This window comes from Varanus komodoensis, unplaced genomic scaffold (genome assembly GCF_004798865.1).
Source record: "Varanus komodoensis strain SLA01 unplaced genomic scaffold, ASM479886v1 scaffold45, whole genome shotgun sequence".
NCBI classification, from domain to species: Eukaryota; Metazoa; Chordata; class Lepidosauria; order Squamata; family Varanidae; genus Varanus; species Varanus komodoensis.
The window spans coordinates 4814910-4834547 of NW_025336011.1; the positions used below are offsets into that span (position 1 = coordinate 4814910).

Here is a 19638-nt window from a genome sequence, read left to right on the forward strand (position 1 = left end):
TCAGCTGTATCAGCAAACTGTTCCTCTAAGCTTCCATACCCACTCCAGAGAGAACATTCTACCCACAGCTCACACCTACCTGGAAGAATATGAAATCACTTCACAAAGCATTAGGGGAAGCCAGCCCATGCATGAATACAACAGCGGAACCAGCTGCCTGGAGAGGTGGTGGGCTCTCCCACACTAGACAGTCAAAAAGAAACTGGACAGCCATCTGGGTGGGATGGTGTAACGGGGTGTCCTGCAAGAGCAGGGGGTTGGACTCGATGGCCTTCATGGCCCCTTCCAACTCAACTATTCTATGATTCTATGAACCATGGGGTTCATGACAGCTTCTTGGGAGAATTTTCAAAAGCCCAGGCTGGCTTGTTATAAAAGACTGCATGATCTATGCCCATCTCCACCATCTAGATACTTCTGAACGTAGAACAAGCAAGAATCAAAACATTTGGCTACCCAAGCAAGGGGTGGGGTTCAGTCCCAGAGCTTTGCAAAGTGGTAACATAACCAGCTTTGTCTGTCATGTAATGTTTAAGCTACTATATGACAAAAACCTAGAGTCTTCATCAATGCAAACAACTGCCTCGAGTATTAGCCTCTTGGGTGGCGAAGGCATAGAAGGGCGAATGTCCACCACAAAGAACATAGGTGTGATTCTGGATTTTGAAGAAACCTTCTAGTTCATTTAGCTGCCACTGGGAAGCAACAAAGCATTTTTAAGATAACCATAAAAACAAAAAATAAATTAAGTGATTCTTTCAAAAATCCCGAGTTCCTTCTCTGCTGTTCCCCTCTTCCCACTCCCCAAAAACCATGCTCCGAAGTCCTGCAGTTCCTCATCCATCAGTGGCCAAAATTATGGCAGCTCCAAAGATTCCAACATTCTGCCCAATCAGTTTCATCTGGTTCCAGAATTCGACTCGACGTGAATCATGCCAGTAACTCAAGTTGCCATCGATGAAGAGAACCACCAGAGGAAGAATGACTGACAGGATCTGGGCAGCTATGGTGATGTAGTAGCCAGACAGGAAGGAGAGGGCAAGGACACCATAGAGAACGAAGAGGAGCTGCAAAGCAATTTCCCCACCCGGAATGCCACTGAGGTGGGCCAGTCGGTCTTCCTTGCTGTGCTGAAGCGAATAGGCCTGAAAAAGAAGGGAGGTAAAGTAAAAGGTGAAAAAAGTTGAGCTTGTTGCTTACATGGCAACTACATTATTCCAGCCTCCCTTATCTCTGTCCCAGTCCTCCTCATCTCCCTCCAAACACCATGTTGGCCAGTTTTGGGAACTCTGAACAAAACCCACGTAAAAGGATTTTCCCTTTTATTTTTATTCCATGTGGATCTTTGGCCATTCATAATGAAATCCAAGTGGACAAAAATATCTCCTTCCATGGTTTGCATCCAATCATTCCCTGGGTCAGACCTGTTACATCAGTCTTCTGCAACCTGGTTCCCTGCAGTTATGCCGGACTGCAACTCCCAGCATGCCCCAGCTGGAAAAGGACCATACGGGATTCTTCTGTATACATACCACACAAATGAGGTAGATGCCAATGAAAACCTGCCCAGTGGACTGTAGTGACCTGTTCCGTGGTTTCTGGCGGTAGATCTCCCCAGCACCACTTGCCAAGATCAAGAGGCCACCAATGATGGCTATTGTCCGTGAATACATCCTAACCTGCATGGGTGCCACAAGATGGACAAACAGGCTGATGAAAAGGAAACAAAACATGCAAATGCAACTACCACCAGGAATGCTGGTTTACTGCCTCAAATGCACTGTAAACATTTGGCTTTCAGCACAGCATCTTGGACACCCAGGTTTTTAAATAGCTAAAGTTACATTAGCACAAAGACAGAGCATCGTATAATCTTTTGTTGGTGGTTTTCTCAAAAATGAACACTATCAGTTTGGCTCAACACACAAATCTTAGCTTAATAGGCAAAGATATGCATAAGTCTTGTTTAGTTCCACCTCTCCCCACAACTGAAATTAATCAAAGAAGCCTTCCATTGACCAGGGCTTCCCATTTCATTTAAACCACTAAACTATGGATACCAGGTTGGAACATATTGGGAAACTCTGGTTAATCTAAGTCTTGGTGCATGGAAGAACAAAGGGCATGTGTGAGGATGAAGCAGGTGGGTGCATGGTTTCTGCATAACGCCTAATTTATTAAAACAGATTAGGCCTGAGCTTGATCAATGTCAGAAAGGAGCCAAGGAAAAAGAAGCCAAACTAGAGAGGCAAACTAGTAGATTGATTGTTTGCTGTGATCCCTGATCAATAAACACAGAAGTGGAAGAAACTCTGTGAAGCAGGGATGGAGGACTTCAGGCCCTCCAGGTATTCTTGGACTACAAATCCCATCAACCCTCAATGCTGGCAGGGACTGATGGTAGTTGAAGTCCAGTGGCATTTGGAGAGTCCCAAATGCACCCCCTTAAGAGTAATGTCAGCAACAAATATTTTAATTCTACGGTTAGCAGCACTTCAGAAGGTAACTTGTTCCCACCCCTGGACTGTGTCCACAAGCAGAAGCCCTTCCTATTGCTCACCTGTGTAAGACCCCCCACATATGAGCAAACCTCGGGATGTGACCAGAGGAGCCAAATTCAGTACAGGCACATCTTTAGCCAGCACACAGTTGTCAGTTTGTGAACCACACTGAGCTCACAAATGAACTGTGCATCCGTCTGATGCTTTCAGCTATGTCCTTCCAAATGCTAAAAGGAGCCTTCCTGAAGGATTTCCTTTTCTGCTGAGAAAAAATAGCGCTCACAGGGCATTTTGTGTGCATCCATTCCTGGCATCAGAATGCCTGACAATAAAAGCAACTTTTTCCCATCTTCAGTTGATGACTGAGTGATCCAGTTTCTAACCACTGAGGTCAAAGAAGACTGGCGCATGCTCAGACTTTATGCCCACCTTCTCTTCCTTTTAACGTTTTATCGCAATGTTCTGTTGACCACTTCCCCCACATACCAGAAATAGGATCTTTTAGCTACTGTGGTACAAACTAAAGCCCATGCCATGTCCATAGCAGCTTTCCCCAACCTGGCACTGTACTGATGAATTAAGAGTGCAATTCTATTCCGGTTTAACTACTGCTGGCTGGAGAATGTTGGGAGTTATAGGGTCTTTTTTGTCCTGACATACATAGGATTGTACCCTAAACTATGACGTTAAACATTTTTAGCCAGCATAACCATTGCTAGCCATTGATGGTTGGGGGAAGAGGGGGCAGTGGGTTGGAGAAGGCTAGTCCATAGTACCAACCCATACATGTCCTAAGGAGATCATTTCCCACAGAAGGGCTTAGTTACACAGTGCAGGTTTGGGAGGTGGTGGCTGAGAGGGAGCTGGGATGGGACAGAAAGTCAAAGAGACTCATTACTGCTTGACACACCAGACCTGGAGAATTAAAGAAACGCCTGGGATGTGACTCAGGGCAGACAAAATAGAAAAACACACAAATAACCTATGCAATGCATTGCCAGAGGAGGCTAGACTAGCCACTAGCTTCAATACTTTGAAAATTACAGGTGCAGCAACTATGGTCCTCCAGATAGTGCTCATCTGCAACTCCTTACCATTGTCCATTAGGACTAAGGCTGATGGGAGCTGGAGTCCAACGACTTCTCAAGGGTCAAATGTTTCTCCCCCCTGGTATAAATGAATTATGCATCACACAGAGCAGCTCTATCAAAACTAGCTCTCCACCAGGAAAAGCTAGAAAGGGACTCTCCATATGCCTGTGCTCACTCAGTTTTGGAACAGACAAACAATGGGGTTCTGTGCTCCCTTTCTGCACTACAGCAATTATAGCAGAGCAATCCAGCCAGAAACAGACTTTTGATTTGATTCAGCAAGAGCATTTTTACAGTCAAGGGTAAAACAGAGAGAGATTTTGCTCCTCATCTAAGCTTAGTACTTTTGTACACAAGGCTGTTAATCCACTGCATCTGCTTTTGGTTTCATCGGAGAATTGTGATCCAAGCACTATGCTAGGATCACTTCCTTTACTGCTTTTCCACTGCATAACCTCTAGGTACCATTGTTGTACATTGAAATTCTGCAAAAACAAAAGAAAATATGCTCCCTTTTGCTTTTACAATTAAGTGCCACATACAGAAGCTGCAAACAAGCACTGGTAGAGCATAATGAGCAGACAAGAAAGATCCCATGTAGAAAAAACCCCAGAGGCAAGAAGAAATCAGAATAGGGTGGGAACAAAGGTTATACAGGACATAATGCTGAGACATGGCAAGAAGAAAGGTTTGGGGAATTGATTTTTGACTCTGAAAATGACTTTTGGCATTGAACATTAATGCAGACTTTTGGCACACTGACTTCTAGTGTACGTAAGAAAGTCCAGAGGAAGGTTAGGCATGTGGTCTAAGGGCATGGAAAGGTCAAACTATTTACCCATCTACCCCAGGGCTGTCTATCCTGACTAGCAGCTGCTCTCCCATTATACAAGCAGATGCCATTTCCATCATCTACAATCTGTTTCTCTTTAAATGAAGAGGCCGAGCATGGAAATGTAGGCCTTCAGCATACAAATGGGAAAAAAAGTGAGTCAGAAGGGGACTTCTGGGCCATCTAGTCTGACCCCCGGCTCTAGCCAGCTCGGCTCATGTAATCTCCAACATGTGGTTGTCCATTCTTTCCTTGAAACCCCTCACTGATGGGGCCTCCACCACCTCCCTTGGCAGTCCATTCCATATCCTAGGGATCCTAACCATCAGGAAGTACTTCCTGGCATCCAACCTGAAGCCTTGTTCCTTGAGCTTTGCCCCACTGGAACGCATCCTGCCCTCCACTGCCAGAAAGAACAGGTCATGGCCCTCCTCCCCTATAAGTCACCAGGTAGCAGGCTACAGTGTGGTAGAGCCAGTGTGGTGTAGTGGTTAAGAGCGTGGGACTGGGGCTCAGGCGACCTGGGTTCTAGTCCCCGCTCAGCCATGAAGCCAACTAGGTGACTCTGGGCCAGTCAGACTCTCAGCCCAACCTACCTCACAGGGTTGTTGTTAAGATGGAGGAGGAGATGTAAGCTGCCTTGAGCCCTTTGTAGGAAAAAGACAAGATATAAATCCCAAAAATAAATAAATTAAATAAATAAAAATACAGTGCCTTCCCTTCCTTGTACCAAAGCCCCTGAGAATCCGTAAGCCAAGGACGTGCTCACCTTCAGCCAGTCTCCATAGTGCACGTGGCCTCCAACATATGCTGCATATGTGCTGATCGCCAACTGCAGGGCTGCCCCTAGGGCAAACCACCGGCGCTTCACCCCAAAGGACATGAAACTGGCACACAGCACTGCTGCACCCATATCGAAGTAGAGATATGGGACGGGGATGTCAGGTTTTCTGGGCAAGGAAATAAATTCAGAAAATCAAACCAAAAGGTCCTTCAAAGAAATGAATGCAGTAGAGCAGGGAGGGGGCAGAGAGTGAGCACTGTGTCTTTTATTCACAATTATTCTCCCTCAATACTAAGCCAATCAAAGTTTCTCCTTAACGACAGATGAAAAGCTACATCATTTTGAGTCCTAAATACAACATTATAAATCCATTGGAAATTCGATATCAAGTTATAGATGCTGTAGAATTCACTGCCACAAGATGCTATCTTGAGCAGCTCTAAACTTAGAGACTTTAAGAAGAAATGACATCAGTAATGCTCAGTGTCCCTGGACCTCCACCCCAAATGTTGCTACGTATGATACCTCACCTGTTTTCCTAAGAGTTCTATCACCACCTCTCTCCTCAACATACTAATTAAATTCAGTGGTACACTGTAGGAATGACAAGAAATGCACAGATTGACCAATTCAGAAACCTATTTGATCCTTTGATTATACTTCATGCTGGCTGGCAGCTTAGAGAATAATCTTATGGCCCCTAGAAAGTATCAAGTGCAATAGGATACTCTGGACTCCTGAGTCGGAAAGTGGGGACAGAGCTCCAAACTCAGAGTTGGGAATCCATGCCGTGATCCCCTTCCCCTTGTGGCTAGCAGAAAGAACCGTGCTGGCTGCCTCTCTACGGTCAGGAACGTGACCATGGAGAGGAGCAAAGGGAGCATTTGGGGCAGCGGGGGGGGGGGGCAGTGCAGAGGCAAGCATGCAACGCACCCTACATTCCCTGCTACTTCTTCCCCATTCCCAAAGTGCTCCAGCGAGATGGCAAAAAAACAGCAGTGGAAACTCTCCACTGCTCCTAGTCCCTTTGAATTCAGAGGCTTGAGGGCATCACAACTTGACTCCATCCTTACAAACCTGCTTGTAAACTTGCCTGTGGCAACTAAAAACCATCTCTAGGCAACCTGGTGTGAAAGTTTTGGAAAATGGAATCGAGTCTGTTTTTCCTTCCAGTTAACCCATGAGAATTAGCTAACAAAAAAACAAGAGTATCATAAAACCAAACGGATACAATAAAAATAACAAAGGAAGCAGCAAGAAAGTTCCAGAAACAAAACAATCATAAAACAGTAGCTAATTCTCCAAAGCATTGGAAGGAGGGGCATTTATCCTAATAAAAGACCATATGACATTGCAAGTCTGGGAGAACAGGTTGGATGGATTTTACCTGACAGATAAAAGATATTAATGGCAAAGTCAGATAAACATGCTTAGGGAAAACATTTCACACTTTTGGGGCCACTACAGAAAAGGCTCACAAATTTAAATTTTGAAGATCTTGACTAAAAGGAAAGTCATATGGGGCAACAGGTTCCTTCAGACACACTAAACTAGGGATAGGGAGTGGTGGCCTCCAGATGTTGTTGGATTGTTAGTCCCATCATTTTTCATCATTATACTGGTCATAGCTGGCAACCTAATCACATCTGGAGAACTAAACATTCTCCTTCACTGCCCTAGACTAAAAGTGTTGGGGAAATCGGCAATGGCCTCAAATATGTTAGAATTTCTAAGAATCCAGTCCTCAGATTCCACAGCAAATTGTACAGACCATTTTCTTTTACTTTCCCTAGTCTTACACAAGTGTATTTGTTGAAAATAAGAAAATAATTAACTAATGAGCAAAATGCAATTGCCTACAGTTCCCCATAGGCTAAAGCAGGAAAAATCTGAATTTGGGGGTATTTGCATATTTGCATTTGCGCAAAATCTACTTCCTCCAGAACAAGATAAGGCCCAGCAATCTGCAAGATGCAGAAAGAATGGATTTATCAACATGGACAGTCCCCAACTCTACACTCAGCACTAGTCCTCTCCTACTTCTGCACTCCAACAGAACTACTGCTCTCCCAGTGCCATACAGCCCCCTACCGGGCATCCCCAACGTCCCCACTTCACTATCTTCTCTAGTCAAACCTCTTTCCTCGTGGCCTTCCAGTCTCCTTAATACCCCAGTTCCGCCATCTCTCACCTTCAGAAGCACCCAAGACATTTTGTCATCGCATGCCACACTATCTCTGTTCCTCCCAATTTGGGCTCCCCATCCATTACTTTCTCTTCCCATACAGACCATCGCTTCAAGCCGAGGCGCCACCTCACTCCTCCATGTTGCAACCCCAGGGACGCACTGCCACCTGGCACCCATCCCTTCCCCAAAACTCCGAGGTGCGGGGGCTGAGCAGCAAGGCAGCTCTCGGTGCACCATGAGAAGCGCCCTCCACCTCTCACCAGCGTGCCGGTTGCGAGACGCCCCCACTCACCGGCGGGCCTCGGCGCGCTCGGCGTTGAGCAGGAGTCCGCTGAGGCAGTGCCAGAAAGGGAAACGCGTGAGCAGCACGGAGCCGAGCCGCATCAGCAGCCGCAGCACCCCACGCCGCCGCCGCTCGGAACCCCAGCTGCCAACTACCATCTTGCTGCAGGGCGGAACTTCTGGCGTTCCCGCGGCCGACAGCAGGCCCGCCCTTGGTCCGTCAGAGCGTCACTCCCCGTGCGGCTCGCTCCGAAAGTTCTCCGGGCGGGAGCTGTTCCAGTAGCGCGAACAGTTCCTGCTTTCTCTGTATTCTTGACTGAAATCAGTATACTTCTGCATTCAAGGCGCTACCTTTTATTTCCCCCCAAAATGTGAGTTTGCTGCCGCCTCATATTTGATTTTTCATCCCTTCCAGATGAAAGGGACGCGATTTACAGTTGAGGGCAGGCAGGAATTCAATAGATGAAGCTTGCTCCTCGCCCCAGCCTTGCATGCCTGAGCAGAGATGGCACCAGTCCAATCTGAACCACTCACGCAACTGCGGAAAGCATAAGCCTTTTATTGGTTCTTATTATTATCAAGACGGCCTTCGAGGTGCTTAAATCGAAAATCTGACACGGGTAGTGTTTTTACCCCATCCTCGGCCTAGGGCAAAGCATTCAGTGAGAGCAGGTGTAGCATCAGGGTTAAACAAGGGCAGCCTTCCCCAACTTGGGCCCTCCAAATGTTTTGGATGTCAACTCCTCTTAACCCCTATGGTCAGAAATGCTGTAGTCCAGAACATTTGGAGAGCATCAGGTCATGGAAGAATATGAAAGGGTGGCTGCAACAGTTTGGATTTGGGAAACGGAGACAAGCCGAGAAGGAAATGACTGAAATCATCCCAAGGAAGCTAGAAGGAAATGACAGAAAGGTTTGAGAGAGCAAAGGACCCTTGGGTGCCAGAATGTGCAGGAGTGAATGCTATTAGCAGGACCAAATTAGGCTGTGACAGCGGAGAGATGGGGGGTTTCAGAGCCCTTCGTCCGTGTAGCCCAAATCACGGCAGAGAAATAATACTACCACTGCCTGTGCCAAAAAGGGGAAAACTCTTATGGACTGTTTGCATGTTGATGCTGTTTTTACTAAGATTCTCATTCATGTCAGTATGCATACATTTCCACTTAGAATTAAGAGCAAGCTTTCAGCATAAAAATCAGGTGTTTTAACTGCAGGCCAGTACTATGTTTTTATTTTAGTTTAGAACAGAGATAGAGGGAACAGGAAGAGAAAATCTGTGCCTTTCAGAAGTTGTTTAGTTCCAACCCCCATAGCCTGGCAAAATCCAGAGGGCACCAGTTTCCCTACCCTTGTTCAAGAGGCTATTTTAGGTATAGTTCTATGCATGTTGGCTGGGGAATGCTTGGTGTTGTGCGACTTTATGTATAAATATGCATATGATTGCATTCTTAAATGTCTTAATAAATCAAACTAAATTACTGAATATCTTGCCCTATGCCTAGGTTGCAGTGCACACTTAAAACTTGAATCCGTTGAAATCCAATCACTGGGAATAGACAGAATATAGATATAGATACAAAGTAGCACAGAATTAAAATGGCTTCTAAATGACAATAATCAAAATAACTGGAAGAAAGATACCATGGTTCCCCACATTTCTTCTAAAGGCCACATTTTAATTACCCCATTCCTCTCAGTTCTTAGCCTCTTATGCTTTCATTAATTTGGTTTCAGTAGTTCATCTAAATTTATTTGACATGGCATTGTCTCAGTGAGGGTAAAAGCTAGAATAGTCTTTGATCTTAAAATACAAATGAATAGTATGATGTTCATTTGGAGTATATGTGTGTGTGTATAACTATTACAATTGACATTTTATTAACCCATTTCCTGTCAGAACCCATTTTAAATGAATAAAAATCTTGACATATCCAAGGCATCTAAAAACACCCAAATGTTCATGCACAAGATAGGAGGACCAGATGCAAATGATGTGATGAGCTGTCAATGCTTCCAACAGTTCATTGTCTGAGCAGTAAATGTTTTAATGGAAAATCAGCCTGGAATGGCAGACCCAGAAGAACAAAATTAAGGCACCCCATAGCATCAGCTGGGAGTGATGCAGTAAACCATAACATCTGCAGAACACAGTCCTGAAAAGCATCCAATTCTGAGACATTCTACGCAATTAAAACATCCCACGAGATACACATAATGCAATGCTGAGTGCAGATTCTGAACATCCCAGCTTCCAGATAAGGCTTCTATTGTGCAGTTGTCCAGCCTCATTCACCGAATTGTACAGGGGAAAGGAAGTTCAGGCAAGGCATGAATCTTTCTTCCATGTGATACTGCAGCCACACGAAGGCTTTGTAGGTCTGGATCTGTTTAGTTCCTGCATGGAAGATTACCTGGGAGTCCTATTTGCACTGCTTTGAATTCCATTATAGAAGAAAGGGAGGATACAAAATGCAATGATCAAAACATACATAGGATCCTGATAGCAGAGGTCAAATCAGGAGGCAGGATTAAGCAGCAGGCCAGAGATCAAGCCTAATCAGGCTCACAGAATTCAAGTATTCCGGAAGTCATGACCAAAGAGCATGTCATGACTAAGAAACAGAGGCAGGGATAGAAGAATAGACCACAGCTCAGAAAGATACTGGTGCTCAAGCAAAGGAAAACCCCAACAGGAAGTCCTTTTACACTCTCTCCTGGCCAATGGCCAGCCTGGGGTGGTAAGATCAGGCCATGACCTTCGGGCATTTCACTGAGAAGCTGCCCCTACAGATCTGCATCTCACCTTCTGGAGGGCCCAGATCCCAACAGTGCCTGACACCTGGCTGGTTGTATGCTAAGAAATGCGCACAAGGAATTCTGGGGGATCTAGACTGGATTTCCTTTCTGGAAAAAGGACACGCCAGGTCTTGAACCGTGTGTAAACAGCACAGATGTAAGGAGTATTCTCTTGAATAGCTCTCTACAGAAATCTCCAGCACTGTACTTACTCAGATGAGTATAAATAATATGATTAAGTGAGGAGAATGTTTTTTCCAGGCATGGGGCAGGGGATAAAGGAGAGATGAACTGGGGAAAAAATCAGATTCTAACTAAAATTTATTTTTAGACTCTCCAACCTTTATTATAGATGCTATTTCACTGAAAACTGAATAGTGTAATATGTTTAGCATGTTAATGCCTGTTGAATATTAAGGTGTAGATTTTTTAGAAAGCCACTGAAGCCAAATTTTCAATGTTAAGTTTGAGCACTTTTAAAAATCCAAATTTCTGACATTTTGCTGCACAGTGAATTAGCAGAACAGGTTCATATCCATTCCACTGTAGAATCTTGGAGCGAGAACATTAAATATTGAGTTAAGGTAGGGATTAAGAACCTCAAACCCAGCATCCACACCTGCACTACCTGGGGTCCAACGCTAGCCCATGGGGTTTGCCACATGGCCGTGCCTCCTTCCCTGGCCCCCAGCTCCTTTTCCTTAACCAGTGATGATTCGGCTCATTTTCTGAATGGTTGAAATGCCTCTTCTGAGGCTCAGTTCTTGGTAATAAATGCTTTAACATATGTTAGCATTCTCTGTATATTGGACATGCCCCTTTGCCTTTGGCCCCACCCACTGTTGGGACCCGGCCCTTGAGAGTGGCTCAGTTTGAATTCAATGCCAAGGCTCCACACAGCTCAACACCCCTGCTGGGGAGCAGCCTTCCTTCTGCCTCAGACACACTGTTTCATTGCCTGACCCAAGGGGTTTGTCCGCACAAGGCCGCTTATCCTGCCCTCACTTTTCCTCATTCCTGGAAATTCACAAGGCTCCAGATCACATTCACTTCCATTTGTAATCTTCATCTGTCTTCTCTTCCTGCCATTATTTCCATATTCCCTCTTCCCTCCATTTTGTACCTGCAAAAGAACCATTAAGGAGGAGAAGATAGAATAGATGCCCAATGCTTTTGATTGGTAGTACTAGGAGCTCTCCATCTTCAAGGCACTGTAGATGAGGATACAGTGTATTGTGGAGGCCCATTCCCAGGTACCCCAAACAAGCACATTGGAGCACCTGATCAGGCGACATAGGAATAGTTCAGTAAGCCACTGACCTCCAGAGAATCCAGCCGTTAAGCAATTGGCAACCTCATGCCCCAGTGAGCAACTTGTAGCCCTCCAGATGGTTTTGCCTACAAGACCCTTCAGCTCCAGCTACCACAGCCAGAGGTGAGGGGATTCGTAGGGCAAAATACGTAGAGAAACTCAAGTAGCTCACCGCTGGTATATAGGACTGCAGCCTTATTCTTAAAAAACATGAAAGAGAGAAGCCCAGAACTCTTAGTTCCAAGATATCCTCTCCAAACCAGGATGCAAATAATGCATTGGAACATCAGACCCCCAAGAATCTGACTTCTTTTGCCTGTTCTGACAGTACATAATGTCGAGAACAAGGCCCAAAGAAATGTTTTTTAAAGAGCCATCTGTCTGGAAGGACCCACGGGGAATATGGGCTCTGTAACAGTGGAGATCCATAAATCTAACGGCATCTCAAGGCCTTGCCGCTGAGTGCTTCAACATGTCAACAGGTAAGTCTGCCCTGTTTTTAAAGCTTCCCCTCCTCCCTCCAAATGAGCCTGTAATCCAGGCGCAGACATCCACCCAGCTACAACGAAGCTGTTTTGAATTTCTGCAGTTCCCACAGCAGTAACCTGGCAGGAGAGCCTTCATAAAGAGATCTTGCTTCCCTCCCTGTTTCAAGCTTCGCACCATTCTTGTTGAATTGCCAAGGGAGCACTTTTTAAAAACAAATGTACAAAGCGCTTTGCAATCTTTATCTGATCCGTCCTCACAACAACCCTGTGAGGTAGGCTACTACTCATCGGGGAAGGGAAAGGACAAGCAACTTGCCCAAAAGTCCACCCAGCAGGTCCATGGCTAAGGTGAGACTGGAACCCAGATCAGAGCCCTGCTCTTCAGGTACCGGACCACATTGCTCCCTCTTCAAAAGGCAGTCCCACTGTACATTCTGCTTCAGCCCCAGGAGAAACAAGGCCATCCTCTGCTTGGGTGATTCCTGACAAACATCCTCATATATACAACTCTCACCCATTTCTGATCTGTCTCTTCTGTGGCCAGTTAGTAGGTGTAGCCTTTCCCATAAGGCTGCCCCCCCAGATCTTGCAAGTAGGCGACACCTTCATCCAGGTGGGAGAGAGGCACCGTGTCTTCCTCACTGACGTGCCACTCGAATTCGGCCTTCAGGGACGGGCGCTGATTGTCAGGGAAGGCAAGGGAGAAGAGTGCTTCAGGCTCACAGACAAATTTGTACACATAACGCTCGCCAGCCACCTATCGCGGGGAGTGGAAAGAGAGAAAAACACAAGCTCTGCAGCAGATTCTTCTCAGCAAACCCCAAACCAAAGACCCAAAGTTACATGCATTCTAGTTGCCACACTATGTGGGTATGAGAGCTGTGTGGAAAACAGGTTTCTGGCTCTGTGTGGGCATGATGTGTGCACTGAGCAGGATTACTAGTGGGATCAATCCAAGATATTTAGTTGCCTGGGCAGAACATGAAAGGTTTCCCATTCCAACAGGGCCAATGCATTTGTTGTTCCACTCAGACCCAAATCCCTGCCCTTATCGCACAAACACACCACTCCCACGTGGTGCTGTCCTGAAGCAGCTGACTTCACTGCATGGTAATTCCTGCAGTCAGGAGGCAAGGCTGCGGGATTCGGCACAGCTCTTGGCCCCTTCCTGCGTCTCAAAGCAGCAGAACGTATTATGCAGAAGACTGAGCCCAACACAGCTGCAGGTTGCAGCATCTGGCCTTTTGGAGCACTGAATTGCAGCCCTGCCAATCACGGGTCCCCGTTTCCGGCAGTTTGGAGCAATCCCCTTCCTAGGGTCTCCAAACTGATATGACAACAGAGGATGCTAGGGCCCGGACATGGTGTGCCAAGGGTTCGAATCTATCCTTTTGGGGTTTCCCAGAGGACCACACCCACTTTCCCTCCCCCTGATCATTTGCTGATTATGCCATGCATTTGCTGCTCGTTTGCTGGCTTTGGTGCAGATTTCCCCCATCACTCCTAAAGGTCAAAGTGAATGCATTATACTAATGCAGTGAGTTCATTAATATAGTGGGAGCATTCATCTAAGATGTGCTGACAATGTTAGCCTCTGCTCTTGGCCCCACCCATCACTGGAAAGCAGGCTGCTAGAAGTTCTCCAAATAAGAATTCGGCCCACAGAATGAAAAAGATTTCACACCCCTGATCTAGCTGCATGTAAAGTCTTGGTTCTGTCAGAGAGTTATGGGCATGCTGGTTGTTCCATAACACGTAAACCTTCACTGCCCCATCGCCCATTCTTGGCAAGCTTAAATGGTGCAGGGCTAGCAAGCCGGTTCTAAAACCCACTTCCAGGTGGCAAAACCAACCTTTTGCATGATGCCTTTTTCATAGTAGTAACGAAGAGAGCGGCTCAGCTTGTCATAGTTCATGGCTGGGCGATTCTTCTGGATGCCCCAGAGTCGTGCCACCTGCAGGACCAAGCCAGAGTAGAAAGAGGAGGAGGAAAGAAACAATTCAGTGTTTAAAATGCAAGGCAGCCCCATCAAGGCCTTGGAGCCTAACCGAAACCAAAAAGGAACGCTCAGACATCATGGACCTGAGCAGGGTGCCTTCTTCAGAGCTTGCAAGTTAGAGACAGCCTCCGAATAAGTGCATGGAGCCATTTCCCTTTTAGCAACGGATGGCTGCAAATGTTCACAGTTCTGGCATTGACCTGGGGAAGTCGATTCTATTTAATGACTGCTATTCAAAATCCATGAAAGGTCATATACAATATTACAGTTCAAGAAGGGGAAACCTCACCTCTTCTGGTTCGATGAGCTTGAACTCCATGCCTCGACCTGTCCAGGCAATAAAATGGGCATTGCTAGGGTCATCCAGTAAAGCCACCAGGAACTGCCAAAGCTGCAGAGACCCCCGCCGCTGGTAAGGGGGGCCTTCGCGGAACCCACCACCTTCTTGCTTGATGTCCCCTGTCAAGTACAGAGAGCACAATGCAAAGAGAACGACACCACTGTTTCTCATTTTACGCCTTTTAATCATTCTTCCCAGTGCTTAATTTGTGAGACGAGAGATGCTTGTCCTTGCATCACATCCAGGAAACCAAAACCTAATTGCTAGGCCTGGCTTCCACATTCATAATTGGAGGAAAGGCCCTCTAAACAGGCTTACATATGCATTAGTATCATTGCACCCTCTAATGGCATCATCGGGGTGAGTGCCGACAGCTGTGGAGCTGAAAGGGGGCCAGGGAGAAACACGAGGGAGATTTTGCAGTCCTCCGTATCGTTGCACCAGTGCAAGGTAAGCTTTGCACCAGAACGTCCACACCAGAGACCCACATCACTGTGGAAAACTCCATGCACACTTGCGGGAAATTGAGGTGCACTGACAGCCAAAGGAATGAGGCGTTGATGTCCTGCTTGCGCACTTGCTGAAAGTGGCTGCTCAGCTGCAGTGGGAAAAGGCACCCTGAACTGCAACAGGTGGAGAATATGTGGCTTTCCAAGAGCCGCTGGACTACAGCTGCCATCATCCATGCTGACTGGCCATGTTGGCTAGGGCTGATAAGAGTCAAATATCAGGCGGAGGAACCCAGGTTTCTTAGGTCTAGACTAAGTGCTCCCTTGATCTATGTCGGCCTTCCCCAAATTGGCACCTTCCAGAAGTGTTGGATGACAATTCCCAGAATCCTCAAGCCAGGTGAAAACCAGGCTGGGGAAACACACACACACACAATTACAAACCAAGCTATCACAATCTGGATGTTAGATGTAGCATCTAAATGTTGAGATGCTGGACAAGGAAGATTTCAGGCTCGGGTGAGATGGAGTCGACAGGCTTTGATGAGGAGACTTGATTTCCTTTCCAGCAAAAGCCATTATTCAGGCATTGTATTGCCCTCTACTCTTAAATACCATGTATTTCCTGGGGATACATTTGGGTAATATGTTGGACTGTTCTTCATAGGGTGGGAAGCAACTATGTTCTGTGATTGCTATTTAGACCTCCTGGTTCACATTCAGTTTGGGGCTTCTTTTTAACAGAACTGAATTTATGCAAAATGCATTCTTAGCTCAAACATTCAACTTGTGGACAAGCCAGGATGGTCACAGAAGCAGCTTAAAGCCCAGCACGATTTCGTCTCTGACCTTCAAACTTCTCAGGGACAACACAAACGTCGTCAGTGAATGGCCGCATCTGCTTCTCATAGCTGTACCCTGCACACAGGAGAAACAGTCAGACATCGGTCCTGCAGTGGGACCGCACAACAGCTTCTCCTCCCTATAAATCCTCTGCTGTTGGATTCGTTTCCTTGGTGCAAGCAACTGGGGAGAGTTCTGCTTCTGAGGACTGCACTGTGCCAGGCATGAGCACAGCCCATAACAACACCACAAAGCTCAGGGGGAAACCATTTTTATTATTAGTTCATGTGTCCTCTGGCTGAACCCCGGCCACTGAGAACAAGCACTGGGCAGAGACTTCCCTGAACATATAAACCGGTCTGTTCTTAGTCACTGCACAGGTCTGCCATGGCCAGTCCTGAGTGGCAGCAGGTAACAGACCTCCCGCAAGCTCCTTGAAGCTGGAGAGAGAGGGGCTGAGCCAGGGGCCTTCAAACATGCAAGGCAGGCGCTCCACCATGGAGCTATGCTCCCCTTCCCTAGAATCCCATCTTTTTGCAAAGGGGAATCCAGACATGTCCCTCCCTGCAAAGCCCAAGAAAGAGTTCAATATCCAAGACCCAAAAAGAGTTCAAGCCCAACAACCCACAACCACCAAAACATACGCACAGCACTAAATAACTTAGGATGAGGATATCTGGCTGGCCACCTTCTCCTGTGTAGGTCAGGCCCTAAGATCTCCACAGGGGAGCGGGGGGTTGGCCCTTTTGCAACCAACAGAATGTTGCCGTGTTGCAGCATCTAAGAAGTCCTTTGCAGTTGTGGCATCCACTCTCTGGAAGACACCTGCATGTTGTTGGAGAGGCAGAAACTGTGACAAGCTTCAAATGCCTCTTCAAAACATATTTGTTCACATGGGCCTCCCCTGAGCTGTAAGAGACTGTAACCCAGCCCTGTTATTCTTGTCTTTGCAGTCATGTTTTAATTACTATATACTGTTTTATAATATATTATATATGCATTGTAAATTAACAGCACTTGAGGTGACATTGTATTAAACAGAACCAAACCATAGAAGCAAGCAAGCTAGTTATTCTGGATTGGATTCAGATTTAGGTATGTGTGACTGGGCTGGTGGAAACAGAATTCCTTGCCTCCCCCCCCCCCCCATGGTGGCCCCTCCAGGCCCCTAAAAAAGCTACACAGAGGGTTGGGGGGCACTGAATAGGGTAGGTTGTGGGGTGACCTTAATGGAAAATGCTTAAAAGTAGGTGGAGCTCCATTTATGGAAGGCTCCTCAACTCAGGTTTGGGAGATCTCCACTTTCCTCCACATCAGAACCTGCTCAGCAAGTTCCCCTTTCCCTCTGAAGTCTATTGGAGATGCTGCAAGGAGGGACAATTCCCTTTGGTCAGTTCCACTTCCCATGGTTAAATACTCTGACCGTCAGGAGGGCTTTGTTCATCTGGAAATGGCCATGAGAGAATCTTGGACCTTCTCTGCACAGAGCATATTTTTGTGCTTAGAGATGTGAAGCTCTGGATGGAGAACATGGGGGAAGGCCCACCCATTCTTCCCAAGGGATGTTTGGAAACATGGTGGGAGGAAGCAGGTTTTTCCCTAATTTTCCAGACAGGGTTTATGTTCCTCAGGGTTTCACACCTCTTCTCATGGCTTGTAATCTGTTTTCTCAAAGCAAAGTTCGACACCAACTCACATGGACCTTTCAGCACATATTGGTGGGGGACAAACAATCTACCCCCTGGTTTTCTGGCATGTCTAGATTGCTGTCCCAACCATCCCAAGTTGGATAGAACAGTGTAGTTGACATTAAAGGGCTTTGTCATGGAACCAGCCCCAGGAAAACACACACACTTCACCCTGGCTGAATGGCTGAAATGGGCCTAGAAGACCCAAGACATGATGTGCCGGACAAAGAAAACCAACCCTCCAGGAACTTCTTACCTAATGTGCCATCAGGGTTGGAATGACCTGGGAATCGTTCCATGTTCACATACATAGAATGGCAGCTCGGGACATCTATGAGACAGACCCAAAGAGCAGAAACAAGTTAGCAGGGCTGGTGGAGCTCCATCTGTGAAACACTATTCCTATGTTCACACACTGTATGAATACTTCGACACTCCATAACACTTGTGAGCAATTTTACCATTTTGTCCTTTGCTGACTCTAGATTTAGGAGGGTTAGCAGAAGAGAGTTGCAATCTCTTTCCCTACAGATAGATGGATATTGGTGTAAAAGATAACTGCTATTGGATTATTCCTCCCATACAATGAGCTGGTCTAACCAGATGATTATCTACAGGGTTTCTTTTCCCACAGTCATATAAGCTTATGCCCTGCTAACCAGGAACTGTGCATTCTGGATTTATTCTGAAAAGATCTGCCTAAATCCTTAAAAGTTCAACTGCAGAGTTAAAACATGTTTGGCACTCATTTGTCTTCATCTGCATGCCCATGATATTCACAATAAAGGCACAGATTTATTTAGCACTCAGCTCTGAAAAATTGGAGTTGGGGGACAGGTATTTATTTCGTATTTATAAGTTAAATGTTTATGAAGTTGGTGGAGACATCACAGATTAACTGCCATACTTCTTTTCCAAGCGGTTTATGGAGTTTACTGGACAGGTTGGAACAAGTCTGGAAAGACCTTTAAAAAGCTGTTCATGGGGGTTGCGGGAGAAGCAGGAGCTGGTTTTCTGCTTGGGCATCTCAGTTTCAGCCAGTCGCTTAGAAGTCATCACTATCTTCACATGCCCTGACTTTGTCTGGGCAGGAAGCCAAAGCCTCGCTTGTATTAGCAGCCAGTGCGCTGATCTCAGCTGTCCCATAAGGAGAGCATGAGCCGTGGTAATCCTACACCCGGAGCCTGGTTCCCGAGCCTCCATTTTGTGAATGGAATTCCTTTCCATTGCATTCAGGAACAGGCGGGTGGAGTGCCAAAACAACAGAGCGGGCGGGGCTTGGGGGGGGCGATGCCAAGTCAAGCTCTGGGGAGCAAAACATCAGTCTTGCCTGCTCCCTCGGCTAGAGTCTGAAGGTCACCAAATGTGCAAGCATTTCCCCCCTTCCCCGCAATAGCTGAATCCCCCAAACGACCTGAGGATGGAGGGCAGCAAAGAGAATGTTCAACTCGAGCATGGGGTGGATTTGAAGGAAATGGAAAAACCCACATGCTCAAGTCTCTAACTAGCTGTAGGAGTGTTAAATTCCTCTCTGCCCCCACCCCCTTCCGGCCATGCTTTCTGCAAACCTTGTAGAAAACAACTAAGCAAATGTTGCTCAGACTCCTGGGCAGTTGAACAGCAAACTAAGTATGAAAGCACAACTCAGTTTGATCCCACATCCAGTTTCTGGTGTTTAGGAGGCTGGCAGGAGCTCAGGAGTAACTACTGTGGAACTGAAAGAGAGGAGAATGCCCCCTGGAAGGCAGGTGAGCAACTTCTTTCTTTTTGGCCCTGGGCAGGGAGAGAGCAAGAGGTTTGGAGGAAGTTACAGCAGACTTCATCTGGGCCCTCACAAATGTCTGGAGCTGGCCCTGAATTGGATCTGAGTGAATCTGCAAGACTTCACACAAGCTAACAGTCCACAGTGACTTGTGCAAAAGCAGGGCAGGCTCATCTAAACATGCTTCAACAGAGCCCTTCTTCAGATACATAGACTGGTTTGCATGCCATGGTCAGCCACCACAGGTTAACTCCTACTTTGGCTGTAAAATGGGTGCTAGCC

The 19638-nt window shown here is 46.5% G+C and overlaps 2 protein-coding genes across 6 annotated transcripts in view; both read right to left on the reverse strand.

The window, feature by feature from the left end:
* Positions 1 to 284: 284 nt before the first annotated feature.
* TMEM101 (transmembrane protein 101) lies at positions 285 to 7837 on the reverse strand. 2 transcript variants are annotated; one of them, XM_044444632.1, is made up of 4 exons: positions 7689 to 7837; positions 5194 to 5374; positions 1533 to 1679; positions 285 to 1145 (listed from the first exon to the last, which is right to left on the reverse strand). In XM_044444632.1, exons 1-4 carry the CDS (start codon positions 7835 to 7837, stop codon positions 837 to 839), a joined length of 786 nt encoding a protein of 261 aa, XP_044300567.1. In that variant the 3' UTR covers positions 285 to 836. The 2 variants fall into 2 exon arrangements, with proteins under 2 accessions (XP_044300567.1, XP_044300568.1); XM_044444633.1 differs by lacking the exon at positions 7689 to 7837 and adding an exon at positions 5739 to 5803.
* A 4656-nt stretch (positions 7838 to 12493) lies between these two features.
* The window catches only part of ETV4 (ETS variant transcription factor 4), a 40305-nt gene continuing 33160 nt past the window's right edge, over positions 12494 to 19638 (reverse strand). For all 4 annotated transcript variants that reach the window (XM_044444628.1, XM_044444629.1, XM_044444631.1 and 1 more), the window contains 5 exons: positions 17851 to 17925; positions 15913 to 15981; positions 14564 to 14733; positions 14128 to 14229; positions 12494 to 13031 (listed from right to left, as the gene is read on the reverse strand). In XM_044444628.1, coding sequence (XP_044300563.1) covers positions 12819 to 13031; positions 14128 to 14229; positions 14564 to 14733; positions 15913 to 15981; positions 17851 to 17925 — 629 coding nt within the window. In that variant the 3' untranslated portion in view covers positions 12494 to 12818. The remainder of the gene's footprint in view (positions 13032 to 14127; positions 14230 to 14563; positions 14734 to 15912; positions 15982 to 17850; positions 17926 to 19638) is intronic.